At 42.3% G+C, this 21,922-nt stretch overlaps 1 protein-coding gene across 1 annotated transcript in view; it reads left to right on the top strand.

Annotated features, from left to right (window-relative positions):
- The first annotated feature begins 12,976 nt into the window (after positions 1-12,976).
- Positions 12,977-21,922, top strand: part of CCNYL1 (cyclin Y like 1) — a 35,178-nt gene continuing 26,232 nt past the window's right edge. The window contains exon 1 of the mRNA XM_052658999.1: positions 12,977-13,202. Coding sequence (XP_052514959.1) covers positions 12,977-13,202 — 226 coding nt within the window. The remainder of the gene's footprint in view (positions 13,203-21,922) is intronic.

Here is a 21,922-nt window from a genome sequence, read left to right on the forward strand (position 1 = left end):
ACATGAAAAGAAGCAATATCGCAACAAATTCAATAAAGACTTTAAAAATGGTGCACACACACACACACAAAACTTTAATAAATTTGGAGAAAGAGGCCAGAATAAAGTGGGAGGGTATGAGCCCTGTGAAGTCTGGGGACCACAAGGGCCAAGGCTTGGGAGCTTGAATTAGAGAAAAGCAAAGGCCTTTGGGGTTCTGAGGGAGGCTGAGGGAAGAAAGGAGGTCAGAAGAGGCAGCAGGGCCCCGCTGGGTCCTAAAGCACCCCGCAGACCTCAGAAAGAACTTCAGATTATACTTTGGGGAAGCAGGAAAGCTCTGGAGGACAGTTGGACCTGATATTTTAACAAAGGTCCTTGGCTCCTGAGTGGAGCCCAGATAAGATGCATCAAAAAGTTTGTAACGCTTTTATTTTTTAGTTTCCTGGGGGCAGCCATGACAAAATACCACAGACTGGGTAGCTTAAACAATGGAAATTTGTTTCCTCACCATTCTGGAGGCTGAAAGTCTAAGATGAAGATGCCAGCAGGCTGGTTTCTTCTGAGAGCTGTGAGGGGAGGATCAGCTCCTGTTCTCTCTCCTTGGCTTACACGTGGCCAGCTTCTCCCAGTGTCCTCCTCCTATGTGTCGGTGTCCAAATTTCCTCTTCTTGAAAAGATCCCAGTCATAATGGATCAGGGGTTACCCTAATGATCTCATCGTGGCTTATCAGCACTCTAAAGACCCTATCTCTAAATATGGTCACGTTTTGAGGTACCGGCAGTTGGGGCTTCAACGTACAGATTTTAGGGGGCCAGTTTTATGGAACCGTTAAGCCCATAATGGGCTTCCCTGGTGGTTCAGTGTTAAAGAATCTGCCTGCAATGCAGGATAAGAATATACAACCAGAAGCATTTCTCCCAGTGGTTTTTTTGTTGTTGTTGTTGTTCTTTAATAAGCAAATACGTGGGCTTCCCAGGTGGCGCTAGTGGTAAAGGACCCGTCTGCCAACGCAGGAGATGTCAGAGACATGTAAGTTTGATCACTAGGTCAAGAAGATCCCCTGGAGGAGGGAATGGCAACCCAGTCCAGTATTCTTGTCTGGAGAATCCCATGGACAGAGGAGCCTAGGGGACTACAGTCCACGGGATCACACAGAGTCGGACAGGACTGAAGTGACTTAGTATGCATTCACACAAGCCTCTTATCGTGGAAGACTCCCTGATACATCCAAAATAGTGTCCCTATTAAGTAGCATACATTTATTGTCCTTTTTTTTTAAAGGTCATCTTCTACCTCAGTGTCAACCCTAGAGGGCCAAATTCTTTGTTTTGTTAATTGATGTATCTCTAATGCCTAGTCGGAAAGTAGCAGGTCCCCAGTAAATATTCATGAAAGGATGAATGTGTATTATGAAGACATTACAAATTACTCTGCAAAAAACAATGACAGAGAATGATGTTCAAGGTATGTTAAATGAAGAAAGCACACTTTAAAAAGCTGCCTGCTTAGCATGGTTTCATTTTAAAATCATACACATATAATTTATCTTTATTAAAAGAAAGCTTAGAGAACAAAAATAAATAAATCTTGGAGAGATACATAACAAAATACTAATAGTGGGTGGCTCTGGAGGTGAGATTTTGATTTCTTATATATGTGTATTTTCTAATTTCTCTTTAGTGAATTTGTATTACCTCTGTAAGAGGAAAAAGACAATACATTTATCAAAAGTTAATAGAACATATTTTCCCATAAATTGTAACTGACTGTTATGTTAAGAGAGAAAAAAAATACATTATTTGTCCTTTTCACTGGGGAGTGGTAGGAAATACAGTGAATGGGGAGTCTCTTGGAGCCCAGTGACCGAGAGCACAGCCCATGGAATCTGCCCAGCCTGAATTCAAGCCCTCATGTGTCACTTTCTAGATCTGTCATCTCAAGCATACTTGCCAATTGTACTGAGTCTCAGTTTCTTGTCTGTACAATGGGCTAACAGCGGTTCACACGGGGCTTGGAGCTGCCTTCCATCTCTGGCCCAGGCTGGAATTTGATTCTTTTGAGCTCAGTGATTAGACACCGAAGGTCAAGGACCAGTCCAAGGATCTGACTCTTCTTTAGTCAAGAACAGGCCAGGCAACATCCAGAGTACCCCATGCATTGCTTCTGGGCCTGGGCAGGGACAGGCAGCAGGAAATAATGGGGCACTTGCTGCAAGTGCCGAAGTTTTAAGGGGACCTCAAAACACTCACTGATCAGGAGAAATGATATTTAGATGGAATATTTTTAATAAATATGTGTTTAAAAATCTATAATGAACAAAATGTCAACCACTTTAATAGAGACAGATGAGCATTACTAATTCCTCCTTTGTTTCAGGTTCCATTATGGCTCAGCATGGCACTGCTCCCAGCCCACAGACTGAAGGTGGGGAACCTTCAATTATTCAAATCATTATTAATTGCTACTTAATTATAATTAATTATCTAAATTGTCCTGAGTCTCAGAAAGAGATTGCTCTTTCTGTGATTGTTTGGCCCTCAGTCAAGGCCCTGTAAGGATACCTGTGTGTGTGTGTGTGTGTGTGTGTGTGTGTGTGTGTTCAGTCACTCAGTTGTGTCTGATTCTTTGTGACTCTAAGGTAGGGAATGTGTATTTTTCTGATCCTATTTATTTCTTTCTCCTCAGTAGATACTTCATCACAATTGCTACCTAGATACAACCTTATCTTGTTGAAGAGCCTGAGGGGCAAGTTTCTTCCTATTCTTTTATAGAAACATAAAATGCCAGCAAAGCAGGATATCCACCTAAAAGAGGGCTAAACAGAATTTGCAGATGTTGCAAACTCCTCCCCTGATGCTTCTGGGAAAGGGCACACAGACCTTGGCATATACCTTGTTTCAAAAACAGGCAATAGCAAACAGCGTGTTCATTCCACCTACTTCCCTGGAGAAGGGAAGATCCTTATGAGATAGGATCAGATGGGCCATTGGTCCCAAGTGGAGAGTTTCCCTGAAGGGCTTTCATATTACTGTATTATGGGGGTGGTTTGTGGATAGTTGTTTCTGCATATCAAACACTTCACAGTATACATTCACATGGAAATCGCTAGTTAAATGTAGCAGCTGTAGCGCTTCCCCGGTGGCTCAGTGGTAAAGAATCCACCTGCCAATGCAAAAGACAGGAGTTCGATCCCTGCCCCCAGAGGATACCACATGCCATGGGGCAACTAAGCCTGTGTGCCACAACTATTGAGCCTGTACTCTACACCACCACAAAGAGAAGCCCGTGCACCACAACGAAGAGTAGCCCTCTTATCCACGATTATAGAATGCCTGTGCAGCAATAAAGATCCAGCACAGTCAGAAGTAAAGAAAAGTAAAGGAAAGAAAAGTAGCAGCAATAATAATGTTTGGACTTTTGTTTTCATCAGTGGTTTCATTTTACAGGACACTTTTTTTTTTATTTGCTGAAACCATAGATTCTAAGTTGCTCTGTCAAAGTAATCGCTAGAAAAATAAGATATTCTTAGCATATAAACTTTAGGAAATTTCTCCTACTACTCTTCTCCATTTAATGCACTATATGTTGTTTTCAAGAAAGAATCTGCCTGCAATGCAGGAGACCCAGGTTCGATCCCTGGGTCAGAAAGATCCCCTGGAGAAAGAAATGGATACCCAATCCAGTATTCTTGCCTGAAGAATCCCATGGACAGAGGAGACTGGCGGGCTACAGTCCATGGGGTCGCAAGAGTTGGACACTACGGACCAACTAACCACCACCACCATGTTGATTTCAAGCACATCAGGTGAGACATTACAAGATGAACATAACCTCTGGCAGATTTGTTTCTGCACAAATCTGTGTTCTTTCTAGCTACCAAAAATCTCAGAGACCAAGCAGGGAAAGGAATTGTTTGAATGGCAGGTAGTGCATAAGACTTAGATTTGGTTACAGTGTAAGTTTAGCATAATACATTATAAGGTGATGGTCTGGATGGACTTCAGAGCTTGATGAACTTTGGTGAATAAGTTAACTTTGAGTTTGTTTGTTTTTTTTTCTCTCTGATTTAAGGAATGTTGCTCACCATACCCTTCCCTTCCTCCTCCATATATTTAGATTAATACTCTTTCTAGGGAAGCAAAATACACTGGGATTACATACCTGCATCCAGTAAGAAGTCTGACTCTCCTGAGACCACCACGTGCTGATGGATGTCCAGCTGGCTCCAGATGTCCCAGCCTTCATAGACTGGGCACCTGACAGGAGAGTGAGGAACCCAGCGGACAGCCAGAACAGACACTCCAGCTGTGTGTCCCTGCACAAACCATGTCCAGTTGCTAGATCCACTCTAAATGAGGCCCGAACTGTTCCAGGTCAGAGAGGAGTGGTCCCCACTGTGCTCTGCCTGTGGGGACCCACAAAATTGTGAGCATTAGAAAATGACTGTTTTTTAAATAGATTTTTATTGGAATACAGTTGCTTTACAGTTATGTTAGTTTCTGCTGTACAGCAAAGTAAATCAGTTATATGCATATATCCCCTCATTTTTGGACTGCCTTCCCATTTAGGTCACCACAGAGCACTGAGTAGATTTCCCTGTGCTGTGCAGTAGGTTCTCATTAGTTATCTATTTTATACATAGTAGTGTATATATGTCTGTTTCAATCTCCCAATCCATCCCACCACCTCCCCTGCCCCCTTGGTGTCCCTACATTTGTTCTCTATGTCTGTATCTCTATTTTCACCTTGTAAATATCATTATCTATACCATTAAAAATGACTATTGTTTTTAAAAAATGGTGTAGAGGAACAGAAACTAGAAGCAGAGGCACACACACACAAAAAAAATAGAGAAGGCTGAAAAGTAAAGAATAATTGTATCAGTTCTCAAACTGTGATTGCTGGTACTCTCAGTCCAACTCTTCCATTTTTCCAACTTTTATCATTCATTTATTCATTCAAGAAAAAACATATTGAGACTGCTGCAAGCCAGGCATTATACTTTGTGCTGGGGATACCAAAAAGCTGAATAAAGTAGCTCAGTCCTCAGGGAAATGGCTAGTTTTAACGAGGATGTCAAGCAATTACCATGCTACGGGATACAAGGCTGCTTTAGAGAAGGAACTGATTGCACTGAAGATGCAGAGTTTTGTATCTTTAAGAGTCAGAGAGCACTGCAGAGGAGGTTCTGCTTGAGATAAGCCTCAGAAGAATGAGTAGAGGTTTACCAGATGGCCACGGTGGGACTGGGCAAATTCTATGACTACAAAGAGCAGTGGATTCATTTTTGGACAGTAGCTTCAGCTGCTCCTGTGGTCTTGATTTTTCCTTGCCTCTCCTGGGCAAAGCATTGATTGCATAACCAGAGTATTACTTTCAGATGAGTATTTGATTTTATCTGCATGGTAAGTATGACTGGAAAAACACAGCTCATGGGGTATATGGCCTTACTCAACCTAGGCTTGTCAAACAAATGCCCTACATAAGCTAAACTTACTCACCAGAGGGGACAAGGCTTTAGCCGCCCTCCGCACCCCCACCCCCAACGTAACCTGTGTTATTGTGTTTTTTTTTTTCCAAGTGTGCTGTCTATTCAAATCTGACTCGTAAGACAAGTTCCCTGGCCCCTACCTCCTTCCAGTTTGCTGTCTTAATCCCTTTTGATAGAAAAGTTCTAGAAGTACTTCAGGGTGAATGCCATGCTATGAGGATAAAAAGTGATTATATGAGAAAAATTTCATGTCCTAAAAATCCATGAGCTTTGTTTCCAGCAGACAAACTTGGTGAAAAAGACATCTTCAAACTTTTCCCTACTGCCGAGTTTAACGAAACTCCTCTCTCTGCAGTGTTTCTAACACCAACTTTGTTTCAGGAGGCCGTTGTCAAAAAGGCTAGGAAAAACTGAGGGGAACATGGTGAACCACTGCAAGAAAACGGTTCTAACTTCAATAAGGCAACTTGGCCAAGAATTCCATTTTAAGAGTATAAAATTAAATGGAAGTGCAGAGAATAAACATCTTACATACCCTAAGATAACACACAAAGGAAACAAGTGGAAATAGTGAAATTTGGAAATGCTGGAGGGAAAGGAGCGTTGTCATGATTAAGAACAAACAACTGAAAGCATCTAATGTGTGTGTTTTTAAAAAACATTCTGCCTTGTTCTAAGTGGATTTGGCAGTGAGTTATTTCCTGGGTAAGTTATTTCCTGGGGAGGAGCTCTCTTATGAGACTAGTTAAGTATAGACCACATACTGTTACAGTCTTTGGAGCTGGGAGCAGAGCTGGCACCTGTTTTAGAAAACCAGCAGCCTGAACAAGGCACTTCCAGAAGACAACGGCTCCTATACCTTCACTTGGAGGTGATCAGAGGAAGCACTGGTGGGCTGAGAAGGATTTTAGATTTCCTATCATACTTAGACAAATGGAACTGGAAGTAAATAAACCATTAAATGGCAGAGAAAAATAATGGCCCCAAGAAGGTAGAAGGAAACCCCTCAACTCTTCTAGAACTGCAGACTTTTCCTAGAACTTATCTGAGAAAATGCCTCAATATTTGGGATTGTAGCCACAGTGGCTTGTCCAGTGAGCATTCATTGCCCTGATGGTATGGTAAACTAACAAACAACTTTTTCATTTTTTTAGAGTATCATTTCGACTAAATTCGCATTCTCATCTCAACAGACTCACTTGGCAGCAGGAAACCTAGATGGTGTGAGAAGAGAAAGAAGGTGGGAGAACAGCTCAGAAGGAGTAGGGAAGGAGGACAGCTGGCAGAGACACAGGATAGTTTATTACAATATGACTCCCAGTACTGTCTAAGGCCCCACTTACTCCAAAATCTGGATTATAATGTTCTGAAGTCGGGAATGAGAGAAGTCAAGTTGTTCCACATGAAATCAGGTATAACAGTAATTCTCAACTTTTTTGTTCACATATGCCACTGAGAATATAATGATAAGGGTAGACTCTACGTCCAGAAAAAAAATGTACCTATTATACACAAAATCCTCTTCTGTAAGACCAACTAGTTGTAATACTCAGGATAGAATCCAATTACTCACAACACACATATAATATATAATCCTGTTTACTTGACCATTGTAGACTCTTTCTTGAAACTGACTTAGTTTCATTCTACAGTTTTTCTTTCTAGACTTTTTTTTTTGTCCTTTTAGCTTAAGAAAAGATCGTTACAGAACTCCTTGTATAACTTTTTCAAATATGCTTACAAAAGGCTATGAAATTTTATCATGATCATTCTTGCTTTAAGCTGAAATTTCTCTAATCTTTCCTTACAGATTGTTCCTTACAGAGTGCTTTCAATATCCAGTTTCAATGTCGAGTTCTCCCTTCTGCATTAGTTACTCAGCTATATAATTACATTTTCTGAGCCTCCCTTGCAGCTATGTATGGCCATGGGACTAAGCTTTAAGCCAATGATATGTAAGCACTGTGCTATGTGGATTTCTGAAAAAATCTGCCTTCTCTTTCTCCACCGTACTGTCTAGAATGAAGACACAATAGCTGGAGATAAATAGACATCCTGGGCCATGAGTCTGAGGGGTGATGGATAAGACTGGTTTGTGGACTCCCTTATTAGAAGATAAATTTCATGAGAACAGGGACCTTGTTTTTCTTGGTCAAAGCAACCTAAACCTGAACCTAAAAAGTGTGGCCTATAGTAAGGGCTCAGGAGCGCGCATGCTATCTCTTCAATTGTATCTCACTCTGTGGGACCATATGGACTGTAGCCCGCCAGGCTCCTCTGTCTCCAGGCAAGAATACTGGACTGAGTTGCCATGCCCTCCTCCAGGGTATCTTCCTGACCCAGTGATTGAACCTGCATCTCCTGCATTGGCAGGCAGGTTCTTTACCGCTAGCGCAACCTGGGAAGCCCAAGAGTTCAGATGCTGTGCTTAATTGCTCAGTCGTGCCTGACTCTGAGACTCCATGGACTATAGCATACCAGGCTCTTCTGTCCACAGGGATTCTCCAGGCAAGAATACTGGAATGGGTTCTTTGCCCCAACCCAGGGATCAAACCCAGGTCTCCCACATTGCAGGCAGATTTTTTACCTTCTGAGTCATCAGGGTATTGAACAGCCATTAAATGAATAACTTGAATTAATGAATGCGTTTACTCCAGATCCATGTAAAACAGGGAATGTTCACACATCAGTTGGCATACGCAAATGTCAGGTTCTATCACAGAATCAAACTCTAGCTGAATTCAGACGTCATTACTCCTCTGCTTCCCTTTTCTCTCCCAGATTTGCCACGGTCATAAAAGGATAAGGTTTTTTCTCACTGCCCTCCAATGTTCTTTTAAAACAAAATATTCTCAAATCTATTAATACTTTCATAATGGTGCTTCTGAATATTTTTTATGCTTAGCAAGTTTAAAATTCCTTAATTTTCAAGGTCATGCATATCTATTTTTGTATGTGCCTGATGTTAAATGCAGGCACTATTTTGAAACTTAATCTTGGGCGTTGTCTCAAGTCTATAAGAATCTTCCAAAATGGTAGCTGATGACATTCCTAGGACTTCAGACAACATTATTATTGTCATGGAATGTAGTCACTAGGTCCTAAGGATTTAATGAGATGTTGTTCACTGAAGCTGAACTTCCTTGAATCCTTTCCCATTCTACCATGGTTTCCCACATTTCAATATATTGCCTGTTTTTGTATCCAAAACCTTACTTATATCTTTTAAACAAATTAAAAATTAATTATCTTTGCTTCCTTGATTTTTGAGGTGACCTTTCCATCCTGGTATTCTTGTAACAAAGGAGAATACTCCCTCTGGGTTTTTTTTTCCTTTTCTTTTGGTCTCATGTGTGATTAAAGGGTTTGTAAAAGTTCACATGTTTTGCAATTGCATGTCATTTCTTAATTTTTAAAACTCTTCCCCCTTCAAAGTTGTTGCTATTTCTTTTTACTATTTGGAGGAACAAATGTTTCCATCATCCACTTTTGTGACATACCTGTTTTATACCTGAGCTCCTTGGATTTTTGCTCAAATTTATTTTCAACTTTTCCAATTTTGAGGGAAGCTATCATTTGCTTTTTATTAGGTATATCAAGCTTTTCTAATGTTTAAACTTCTTTACACATTATCCTCGCTTTCCTGGAGTAGCTTTCCAAACAGAAGCCTATTATAACAGAGAAAAATAGAGCTCTTTTTTTTGTGTCATCAGATGAGCTCTTCCTAAACCTCTTATCTATCAGAAATGTCTCTATTCTGACAGACCCAGAATAGGCGTCTGCCACCCAGGTCCTGTTTCCTTCCTTGCTTTTCTCTCAATCCAAAGCTCACCTATGCCTGCCCTGGAGTACATCCACTTCTGCCTTCTTGAGGACCTTGCTCTGTCAATTTTCCCATCTCCTCTTACCTCAAACTCCAAACTTTTTTCTCCATCGGCTCATACCCTTTAACATATAAATATACTCACATTTTTTTCCATCTTAAAAAAAATTATTAACTGTACATTTCCTTGTAATGACTGGCATGTCTCTCTTCTCAGCCAAATGTTTGGGAAGAAAATCTTTGTCTCCACTTTATCACCTATTTCTTTCTTTTACTCACTGCTTGCCTTCCAGTTTGCACCCATCCCCAGTCATCCATGTACCAGAGTCAGTGGTATTTGTAACTTTCCTGCCCTCTGGACAACACCGGACTCTGTTTCAGTTCAGTTCAGTTCAGTCACTCAGTCGTGTCCGACTCTTTGGGACCCCATGAATTGCAGCACGCCAGGCCTCCCTGTCCATCACCAACTCCCGGAGTTCACTCAGACTCACGTCCATCGAGTCAGTGATGCCATCCAGCCATCTCATCCTCTGTCGTCCCTTTCTCCTCCTGCCCCCAATCCCTCCCAGCATCAGAGTCTTTTCCAATGAGTCAACTCTTTGCATGAGGACTCTGTTTAGGAAATTACAAATAGAGCTTCTACTGGCCAGGTACTGTGCTGGGTGCTCTGTTTCAGAAAAGAGAAGCAGATGTGATTTCTACCCTCATGGAATTCAGCTGATCAGCCATTTCTGATTAATACACAGGTCCCTTGATTTCCACTACTCCCTTTGTCAGGTTTACTTTAATGCTATTTAAATTTCCCTATTTTTGAAGTTCCCTCTCTCCCTCTCCCTCCCTCCTTCCTTTCCTTATTATACACGTCTTCTCAAGGCAATCACTTCTACACCCACAGCTTCAACTACTTTGTACTCCAATGACAATTTTAATATTGTTCTCATTTAACAGTTTTATTTTACATAGGACATGTCATTTACTAAAACCATAGATTCCAAGTTGCTCCATGAAAAATATTGTAGTCTTAACTGTCAGCATTAGGGGATTTCCCAATTACATTTTAAAATGGATTTAGTATGTGTTATTTTCAAAAACATAAGATGGGATATCACAAAATGGACTTAGCCTGCAGAAGTTTACATTGAAGTTTCAACCTGAGAGCTCTACTTCCATGCTCCCATTAACAGAGCCCCAAATGATCTTCCTCCTCAAACCTCTTCCTCTTTCTGCACTGTCTAGGAAAAAGTCACTGTGCTCTTCCTAGTTCCCTAAGTCAGAACCCTAGCAGCCATTTTTGCCTCTCTTTTTCCCCTCTTGCTCCATATCTGGTCACCAAATGACCTCAAATCCTTTTCCACCGCACCAGTCTCTGCCACTGCATTTAGCTTGAACTCTCACTCCCCTCTTAGATGAATATAAAGTCTCTTAATCGGTCTCGTTTCTTCCATCAATCCTCTATATTGTCCGGAGTGACCTCACTAGAAACCATCTGATTGTGACTCCTTAACGTCTTTTTGGGCTCCAGAATCACCGCAGATGGTGACTGCAGCCATGAAATTAAAAGACGCTTGCTCCTTGGAAGAAAAGTTATGACCAACCTAGATAGCATATTCAAAAGCAGGGACATTACTTTGCCGACTAAGGTCCCTCTAGTCAAGGCTGTGGTTTTTCCTGTGGTCATGTATGGATGTTGGAGTTGGACTGTGAAGAAGGCTGAGCGCCGAAGAATTGATGCTTCTGAAGTGTGGTATTGGAGAAGACTCTTGAGAGTCCCTTGGACTGCAAGGAGATCCAACCAGTCCATTCTGAAGGAGATCAGCCCTGGGATTTCTTTGGAAGGAATGATGCTGAAGCTGAAACTCCAGTGCTTTGGCCACCTCATGCGAAGAGTTGACTCATTGGAAAAGACTCTGATGCTGGGAGGGATTGGGGGCAGTAGGAGAAGGGGACGACCGAGGATGGGATGGCTGGATGGCATCACGGACTCGATGGACGTGAGTCTGAGTGAACTCCGGGAGTTGGTGATGGACAGGGAGGCCTGGCGTGCTGCGATTCATGGAGTCTCAAAGAGTCGGATACGACTGAGCGACTGAACTGAACTGAACGTCACAACATTCAAAGGCTTTCCTGTTTCTGGGGGGAAAAATCAAGCTCTTTACCCCAGAACCTACTTTGGGGTTAGATAGATCTAGGTTTGAATTTCAGGTTCAAGTACTTGGCAGCAGTGTGACTGACCTCAGACAACTGGACTTTCTAAGCCTTTATTTTCTCTTGTGCCTGACTGAGCTCATCGAGGGCAGGGCTATTGCAGGAACACAGTGCCTAGAAAGTAGGAAGGACTAACCAATGTTGAAAGAAGGCAAAGTATTTTTAAATCCACTTCAAAAAATTGTTCTCCCTTAGAGAAAATCCCTTGCCACTTCCAATCAAATTTGACTTCTACCTTTATTTTCTGATAATCACAATAAGGTGCCTTTGGGGATCCACACAATCGGAGACCAAATCCTGGCCATACCCCTGAGCAATCATGTGACCTTGGGAGCACATCTTTACCTTAATCTACATTAAATCAAAACCGTGGTACTTCACTTTGTGACTCTCAGTTTTGTATGAGAAAAATCGTGCTTTGTGCTTTATGTTACACATAAAGTAGGGTGAAAGTAGGGAAACCTGGAGACTCGTGTCGTGGAAGAGAGAAACAGCGAGAAAATCGAGTTGCTGAATCCCAGCGTTTCAGAGTTGGGAGGGAGGAGTTCGGTCCCTAATTTACCGATGAGGAAGTGGAGGGGTGACGTGTCCTCAAGTCTCATTCAAGACACGGACACAGAGGGGTTGCTCTGGTTAAACTGAAGGCGGAAACTAACACTCTTTCGAAGTCAGTTCGAGAGGAGCATTTAGTTACAAAAAACTCAACGATTCGGGTGTAACTAAGTTCGTTGAGCAATGCATCAAATGAGTCAGCTGTCAGACCCGATGAAACCGAGTTGCTAACGGAACTGACTCTTTACTAACAAGCCTTCTCTAGAGCCCACTGACTCAGAACAGCTTCGATTCACAAACTCCCTCAACACTTCCCGAAGGACCGGAAAGCTCCGAGTGCCGCACGATGAATGGAAACGGGAGTCCAGGGCGCGCCACTCGAGGGGCGGAGCAGCCGCGGGGCGGGGGCGGGGCATTGTGAGTCACGTGGCCGCTCTCTGAGGCGGGCGTTGGGAGGAAACTTTGTGTGTGATTGGTCCCTCGTAACCAGGTGACCGAAGGACGCGTTCCGGTTGGCAAGGGCTAGCCAGGCGAGCGCCTTTCAGTCGGGAGGCGGCGGCGGAAGGAGGAGGAGCTCCGACCGCGCTCTCTCCCGGCAGTGGCTGCGCGTCTCAGCGCTTGTCGGGTCCCCACCCCTTTTAAATAAGCCGGGCTGGTCGCCGCCTTCACAGACTAGTTGACTCCGGGGAGGCGGCGGCGGCGAGACAGCGGGGGTGCGGCCGGGGCCGGAGCCCTGCCCCGGGCCCGGCGGCGGGGCGGACAGGCGAGAGGCAGGCGAGGCCGCGTCTACATGCGCGGCGCAGCCCCGGCGTAGCCCGGGGCTGCCCGTGCCCGCCGCGCCATTGTTGGGGGAGGGGGCGGCTTCTGAGCTCGGCGGAGTCGGGGGCCGAGCGGAGGCGACGGCAGCGAGGAGCGGAGGCGCCCCATGGGGAACACGCTGACCTGTTGCGTGTCCCCCAATGCCAGCCCCAAGTTGGGCCGGCGCGCGGGGCCGGCGGAGCCAGACTACGAGTCTGAGGTTCACGAGGCGGCGGCCGGAGACGCGGTGGCAGTAGCACCGGCGCCGGCTGCCGTGGAACCCACCGAGTTGGATTTCGGAGCGGGTGAAGGCCACCACCTGCAGCACATCAGCGACCGGGAGATGCCCGAAGGTAAGAAAGCGGCCGGCGCGCCTAGCCCCTCGCGGGGCCGGCGCCGTCTGCTCTCGGGCTTACCTCTGGCCTCCGCCGACCCCCGGGTCCCCCTGGAGGGAGCCGCCGCCTAGGGCTTCTTCCTGCCTGGAGTTGGCTTTCTCGGGGCTGGGCACCGGGGACGGAGGCTGGCCCTGCCTGGTGTCCCCACCCCTTATTCTTTACCCTTCGCGTCCGGCCAGTCTCTCTCCCTCTTCTCTACCCGAACGCCCAGTTCTTCCCCCATTCCCATTTCGCAGCCCAACCCGAGACCCTCAAGTCTGAGGCCCCTCCTGTTCGTGATTCTATTTAACATCTCATGGAACTTTGTAAAGACTTTCTGATGTATTCTCTCTTTTCTCAATGAAAACTTAAATACTTCCAACTTCGGCGATATCCATCCCATCTCCCTATCCTTACCTTTCCAGATGGTACCTAAGTGAAGGAACGAGGTAAGGATCTAGATACACTTCCACTCGTTAGTATAGTTGATATTCGGGACAATTAAGACAGATTTTAGGATTTGTTATTTAAAATCAAAACAGATCGACAGTTAGTGTGGCGTTAAGTAAAATTCTGTCTAGAGTTGTCCTGATTGAAGCGACCTTATTCTAACTGTAATCTGAACACGATAGGAAAGAAAAAGGTGAGGGTGGGGCTTAAAATAACTGTAAACGGAGTGAAACGTTACTGCAACGGCTGCAGGGAATAGTTTTGTTGTTTGTTTGTTTTTACCGAAAGACTACCTCACGGAGCTCTGATTAACAGTCCCACTTTGACACAAAAATGTCTTCAGTTCCCCAGCTTTAACCACTTGCATGTTGCCTCTTCTAAGGGAGGGGTGGGGGTGGTTCCTGAAACTGTTGGTCAAAAGTTTCAAAGGAGAAAAAAGAAATTCAGACTTTCATTTGTAATACAAAGATTTGGCAGTTAAGATGGCAGATCCTGCAGAAAAGTTGTCTCCATGGCTACCTCTCCTTCCAACCCCCTCCTGCCAGTGGAATCCTATTCAACTTTCAGAATGTTCAGGTAAAATTCTGAAGACGAAATGACCAGGGGTGGGCGTGGGTTGTCATGGAGCAGAGGAGAGAAAATGTTTGATTTTTTTCCTCTAGAATTTTGAAACTGGACGGCTCTAGCTTTAAAAAAAAAAAAAAAAAAAAGATTCTGAATAACACTGTGGTTCATTAATAAAGACTGTGTTCTTTAAAGTAGAAAACATTGTGTCGTGAAGATGTTAAAGCCCCATTGGCCCAATTGTTTCATTTAAATGCCAGAGAGTATTTCTTTAGAGAAAATGTCTTATAGCTTTTCTGTTTAAATTTTATTTGGGTTTACTTAATTTCTTTCAAAGTTAAAATAGGTAAGCCTGTGAACTCACCCATATGATGAATATGGCTTTGTAAGTGGAAAGTACTCCCTTTTCAGATACTGTCAGATACTAGTCAGATACTGTGAAAGAATAAATTATATAAATTAATTGTAGCTTTAAAAACAAAACTTGTGCATACTTGTGAAAATTGCTCAGTGTTGCTATAAGGTAAGCCTCTAAGTGATTTTAAAAAACAGTAGTAGGCTAGTGTAGTTGGACTTTTGCATAATTCTTTTAAGATTTACAACGTATTTTCGGGTGTATTTCACTTGACCCTTCCATCTATAAATAAGACCTGTGAATATTCTCCGTGTGTTGCCAATGAAGAAGCCAAGACTTAGAGATCTGAAATAACTGTGTAACATAGCTACTGAACAGAAGAGACCGACTTCAGAGTGGTAGATACAGCAAATTCAGTTGTTGGGTGCTCAAAGAAAACTGGAACGCACTTTTTATTTTATAATTTGTCTGTGAGATAGGCCTATCTCAACTTCAGTTTTGATTATTTCCATTTGAGTTTATTGTTCACAACTCAGAAGCAACATTTACGTCTCCATTCTATATACATTTACTACAATGGATAGGAATAAAAGAAGTCATGAAATAGCCTAAATTTATCAGTCAGGTAAACATGTTGGTATATTTTAAAGAGTTTGTTCTGCTGACCTCGAATTGAAGCTGAGAATGCCCTGGACAGAGGGACATTCGGAGAAACTGGTAAGCAGGCACGTAAGGTATGAAGCATTTAGTGAGGAGGAGTGCTAAGTCGGGAACTAGAAAAAGAGAGTTCATGAGTATAGAATTTACCTTTTTGTGTTTGACATGATTGTTAAAATTTTACTTAAATTTGTCTCTTTTTTTTGGCATTCAATAAAGTGATAAGAGAAACCTCAATTTCAGCATTTGCCTATTATTAAGTTTCCATAGAAACAAGGTCAGAACACGAAATGTAAAGTCCAAGCACATTGGAAGTTTGCTCTTAATGTTTTTATTTCAGACAATTTTATATCAGTTTCCCTGGAAACAGAAATACATTGATATAAAACATTTTGGCTTTTCTGCAGTGAAGAATTATTTGGTTACTTAGACAAAATCAAACATAAATGATGCTGTGTCTTGTTCTTCAGAAACCTTTGAGAAGAACATGATTTCTTCAAGCTGTTTCAGTTAACTCCTAAAGAACCTAGTATAAATATCAGATAGACTCAAAAGAATTTTGTTGCTACCTTGCCTTTAATAGTGTTGTCTAATTAGTGTCAATAATAGAAAATAAGATGCTAAGGTCCTATTATCTGATTTTGTTATTATGCATCAGCTTTTCAAACAGCCTTTATATTCTGCCCTTAGGAATTTTGCTCATTTTCTGGTGCAAGGTGCTCTCTCAAATGATTCCTTCCTTCCATCCTCCAAGGAGTGGATAGAGAAGGAATTGACGGCGTAATGGGGGAAAAAAACCTCTGAGCAACAGGTCTTTCCTCTTTTCAGTAGCTATTTTAGACACTTTTTTTTTTTTTTTTACTGTTTTGATAACAATAAACATTTGAGGTAAAAGATTTACAAAATACTGAAAAGTAGTTCACTCATACTCAGAATATCGAGAATTTTTATTAATATTTTGGTGTTGATTCTTCCTGAACCTTTCGTATACATATAAACAGAACATTGTGTGTGTTGTATGAAGTTGTTCTTTGTGTGCCACTTTGTAACTTTCTCTTGTAAAGTGAAGATGGGAAGGAAGCTCCTGGAACCACGCTGACACCTGAAGCATGCTCCAGGGTGGATTTCCATGCAGCTGGGTGTAGCTGTACAGTCTGCTTTTTACCACCTGTTTAATGGTTGGAGCATCATTCATTTACCCACCCTTTATGGTTGTCTTTTATAATCCCATTATATTGCTTTATTCTGGGCACAGACATAAAAAGTGATGTGATGTACTTCCCTGTAGAATTCTGGTAGTACACTTTGTCTTATGACTTAATTCATAGGGTAAGTCATTTTGTAGTTAAGGTATTTTAACATTAAATGTTCTTTCTCCAAATTAAAGTTCCCATTGATTTTTCACTGAACAGTAGATTTCCTCTCTTAGATTTTTGAGGTTCTTGGTAACCTGTCGGTGTCTTTGATTCTGAGTAACTAAACTACCCCTCTAAGAGATCTGAAGTTAATGCTGGTCTTAGGTGAAAGACACATCAAAGGACAGCATTAGAAAGTATCTTAGATGATGAAGGAAAATTGGGAGAAGCATAAATGATCTGGGGTACATTGAAATGGATGATTATTGGGCACCATTTAGGGGCAGGACAAACAGGTTATACAGACAAAACCCAAAACCTAAATCTGGCCTTTACTTCCTAGAGGTACCTGGGGGCTGATGACACAGGAATAATGTTAAGTAGCGAGACACTGAGAAGAAAAAAAATGATGATCACGGACTGGGGAGGAGGGCAGTGTTACTGGGGGTGGTTTCCTTAAGTGACCAGTGAGCATCCTAGGAGTGAGGGGGAGCCATGTGAGGTCCTCAGAAGGGAATGTGCTTGGTGTAGGCAGAGGACAGAAAGAGGGTGGTTGGCTGAGTGAAAAAGCATGCCAGGAGGAATATCGGGGGATTAAGGCCTTATGTGTCTAGTAGGCCTTGACAAGAAAAAATACGGATTTTAGTCTAATTGTAATGGGAAACCATTGAAAGGTTATATGCAAGGGAATGATAATTCTTAAAGAAGGGGAAGGTGGTGTGGGGAGGGGGGCAGGAGAGCAGACCAGCTACTCTAATGTGGGCAGGGGTAAAATGAAGCAGGGAGACCAACTAGGAGGCTGGTGCAGCGCTCAGCTGAGAGCCAACAGTGGTTTGAACAAAAAATCAATAAGGGCCTAAAATAGGCTGACTTGAAGAAACTGAGTGAATCTAAAAGTAGGCTAACAACAATATGAATGGGACAAGTCACAGAAAAAGAAATGCAGATGGCTTTTAAACATATCCTCACACATACGAGAAATGAAAATACAACTACTGTAGCTTCTATTGGGAGAAAATTCAGAAACTTGGCACTGCATTCTTTGGTGACAATGAAGAAAGTTACATTCATATATTGCTGGTAGAAATGGGAAATCGGTCAACCCTTTGAAGGGGAAGTTGGCACAGTCTCACTTAATCCAGAGATCCTACTAAAGGAATTTATTCTGAAGGTATAGGCAGCATATGTTACATTATCTTCAGGAGCAAAATACTGGAAATAATTCAGATGTCCAGTAAGGGACTGGTAAACTAGCACATCCAGACAGTGAAGAATTAGAGAGCTGTGAAAGAGCTCTCTCCACTGTTAATGACTTCATCTCCAGGGGATGTTAACCTGAAAAAATGGGGAGAGAATATACACTAATCTCCATGACAGAAGCAGGAGAAATGATATGCATTTGCTTATTAAAGAAGAAAAAGGAAGAACACTAGGAGAAATGCCTCCCCTTGTGTACTCTTATCCTCTTTCCTTTAGTGGTAGCCTGACTCAATGACTTGCGTTTGCACAAACTCAGACTCATGTAGGACTGGGAAGCCTGGCTTGCTGCAGTCCATGGAGTTGCAAAGAGTCAGACACAACTTAGTGACTGAACAACAACAAAGCACTGTTTATTTAAGATACTATGTGGCTGAGGGTGATGAGTGGAGATAGATTTTCCTGTGAGATGCTAAATGTTCACTTTTGGCTTTTAGTTAATTTGTGAAAGCCTTGATGTGTCATTTATTATGCTTCATATGTGTATCCCCCTCATGGATCGCAGCCTTGTCATGGCAAAGGGGCTTATGTAACTCAGTGAAGCTATGGTGTATACATTGCTCTTGAATTTCATTTGATTCTCATCATGTTCTGAGTTAGGCAGTGTAGAGATTCTTCTCTGAGGTTCAGAGTTGTCCAAGGTTTTATTCATTTTTAAAAACTTGATAGATGAGGACTGTAAATTCCAAATACGTGATATATAGGAACAGAATTTATTGATGTCATTTTGTGCTCTGCTTTGAAATACTACCTTTTTTCTCACCCCTTTTTAAAAAAATGTTTATTTTTAGGGTATTAAAGTAATAAAACTTTAAGAGTTAAAACAGTAACATTGCATAATGTGAAATGAAATCACCGTAGCTTGCAATCCAGAAAGGTTCTTAAAAGTCCAAGAAGCCTAAGTACTCTTTAGAAATACATAAAACCGAGTATACTTACCTGTGTATCATCTCTTGGTCATGATTATTACAACATTGATTGAGGATTAAGGTAAGGCAGAACTGAGAACCAAGTTAGAGGCAAGTTCAGAAGCAGTTTGGAAGGCAGAATGGCCAGAAGCCAGGGAAGCAGGAGCAGTAGAGGGGCTTGCAGGAGCATGCTGTGTGCCCTCCGGTGAGACAGCCTAGTGCAGCATCGGCGGGCAGGAACCAGTTGGCTAGGGTGGAAAGTGTGGACTCTGATGAAACACCGGATGATCGTAAGACGTGAAATGTATTATTAGCCATAAAACTAGTATATTATACTACTAGGGGTTCAGTAAATGGAGTAAACCTTTAAGTAAACTGGAGCCCAGAATTTGGCCCAGAAAATGCTGACAATCCTGTTTAATTGCAATATATTAAGTGAAGATAGCATATTAAAAAGCATGAAATAAAAAGCAACCTAGACAGCATATTAAAAAGCAAAGACATTACTTTGCCAACAAAGGTCCGTCTAGTCAAGGCTGTGGTTTTTCCAGTGGTCATGCATGGATGTGAAAGTTGAACTGTGAAGAAAGCTGAGCACCGAAGAATTGATGCTTTTGAACTGTGCTGTTGGAAAAGACTCTTGAGAGTCCCTTGGACTGCAAGGAGATCAGTCCTGGGTGTTCTTTGGAAGGACTGATACTACAGCTGAAACTCCAATACTTTGGCCACCTCATGTGAAGAGTTGACTCGTTGGAAAAGACTCTGATGCTGGGAGGGATTGGGGGCAGGAGGAGAAGGGGATGACCGAGGATGAGATGGCTGGATGGCATCACCAACTCGATGGACATGAGTTTGGGTAAACTCCGGGAGTTGGTGATGGACAGGGAGGCCTGGCGTGCTGCGTTCATGGGGTCCCAAAGAGTGGAACTTGACTGAGTGACTGAACTGAACTGAACTGAACTGAAGTCAACATGTTGGCATCAGTCTCCTGTCAGATGATTTCTTGGTCACTACCCTTTCTCTGATATTTTGACAGGGAAAAATCATTTATTGACAGTTTGACAGCATAATTTTAACACTTTTAGGCTTCGGTAATGCAGTTTGTTTGTTCTAAGTTGCCTTTATTTTCACATTTTTAACATCTGCAATTGAGATGGATCTCACGATTGATAGAATGTTAGATTGGAGGAAAACCAACCTAACAGGAAGGCCCTACCTTCTTTGTTCAGTGACCTGGTATTTTACAGGTTTCCTTCTGGGAGTGTTTATATTAAGACCTGAGCTTAATTTTTTTTAGTCATCCTTTTTCTTCATAAGTCTATCATGCTGTCAATTAAGTTGCAATTTAAATTGGTAATATAAAAGTGATGGGTCTTAAAATATAACTTTAATGATAACCCCTAATCATGAGCTCAAGAATATTTCTCCTGGGTTAAAACATTCTTAAAGATTGCTAAAGAAGTAGTTTTAAGAAGAATTCACATATAAAATGCACAGTAATTTCTCAAAATATCTCAACATTACTGTATGTGCTTGTGGGAGAGGGGATGAGGGGAAGGGTGCTTCCTAGTTGACAGTCTTACCTTTGTGACAGTGAAGAGTATGGTAGATTTTTTTCATCGTCTCCTTAGACTCTTGGCAAAACAGTTAATGGAGCGTGCAGAAATATTGTGTGTATGTATGAGTTTACTGTCTAATGGCTTACCTGTCAAGTCTATAAAATAGTGATGTAGTTTTCACCGGCAAAAAGTGAAAGTTGTATAGAAAATTGTTACATAGGCTGTAAACAGAAGATTAATATTTTCTGAAAACCTCATGCAAATTGGAGCTTCCGTGGTGGCTCAGACGCTAAAGCATCGCTAAAGCATCTTCCTACGATGCGGGAGACCCGGGTTCGATCCCTGGGTCGGGAAGATCCCCTGGAGAAGGAAATGGCAACCCATTCCAGTAGTTTTGCCTGGAAAGTCCCATGGACTGAGGAGCCTGGTAGGCTACAGTCCATGGGGTCGCAAAGAGTCGGACACGACTGAGCAACTTCACTTTCACTTTCATGCAAATTGACGGCAGTAGGGCCCTAATATGTTTAGTACCTATAAATGATAGGCAGCTCACCAAAGTGGAAATGACACTGATAATTATGGGAAAGTGGTCAAAACTATGTAATCAAAAGAAATACAGATTAGATCTGCAGTGCTACTCCTTATTTCTGTTAGTAGGGCTTTTTCCCCCGCAACTATACAGAACAGTCGTAGGAACTAAAACTGTCATGATTGGTAGCATTATACATTAATGTGGCCCCACCTTCTTCAGGAAGCAGTTTAGCACTGTACCTTGAGCCATGAAAATGATCCAACCTTTTGGCTTAGACATCCCACTTTTGAAGATCTTTGCTAAGGAGATAAAACCATTATTTATTTAAAAAGCTGTATAACAATAGATGAAAAGTTTTCTCATCAAAGAATAGAACGTTGTAAGTACCTAAACCCCAGCAATAAGGAATTGGCTAAGTACAGTATAGGAATAACACTTGCTGGGCTGTTGTGTATTCATTAAACAGTAAATATGCAACAGTCAGATGTAGAAGGGTTGTTAGTAATAAGAAGGCATAAATAATACACTAATTAGAGCTTTTTCTAATGTATAAGGAAAACAACTAAAGGGTTGTGAATCTGTGGGTTAATTTTTAAATAGTGTCACTTTGGCTCATGCAAATTTTTGTTCATGACATTTGCTAAAGGAATGAGCAAGTGACTTTTACCTTTCCCCACCTTCAGTGTGATCATCAGTACTGCTGGTTAACCAGGTCTCTTTCAGTTGCAAGTTTGAGAAAATGTCTCAGAATAGCTTAAAAATATATATATACTGACTTTTATGTAACTGGAGTTGATAGAGTAGATTAAGCAGTACTTGACCTAGGAGCTCAGTGATCTCACAGCCTGTCTCAGTTCTGCTCTGCTCTGTCGATCTCTCCTGAAAAGCCTTTCCCTTCATGATGGCAAGAGGAGTGTCCAGCAGCTCGATTGGCTAAGGAGCCTAGGGTACTGCTCTGCCTTTTTCTGCCTCTTGGGAAGTCCCGGGAAAGCTGCGATCGATCATCCAGTTCTAGGTCATGTGCCCACCCTTGAAACCTCTAGGGTAGGGTAGGGGGAGTGC

The sequence above is a fragment of the Budorcas taxicolor genome, chromosome 2 (genome assembly GCF_023091745.1).
Source record: "Budorcas taxicolor isolate Tak-1 chromosome 2, Takin1.1, whole genome shotgun sequence".
In the NCBI taxonomy this organism is placed as follows: domain Eukaryota; kingdom Metazoa; phylum Chordata; class Mammalia; order Artiodactyla; family Bovidae; genus Budorcas; species Budorcas taxicolor.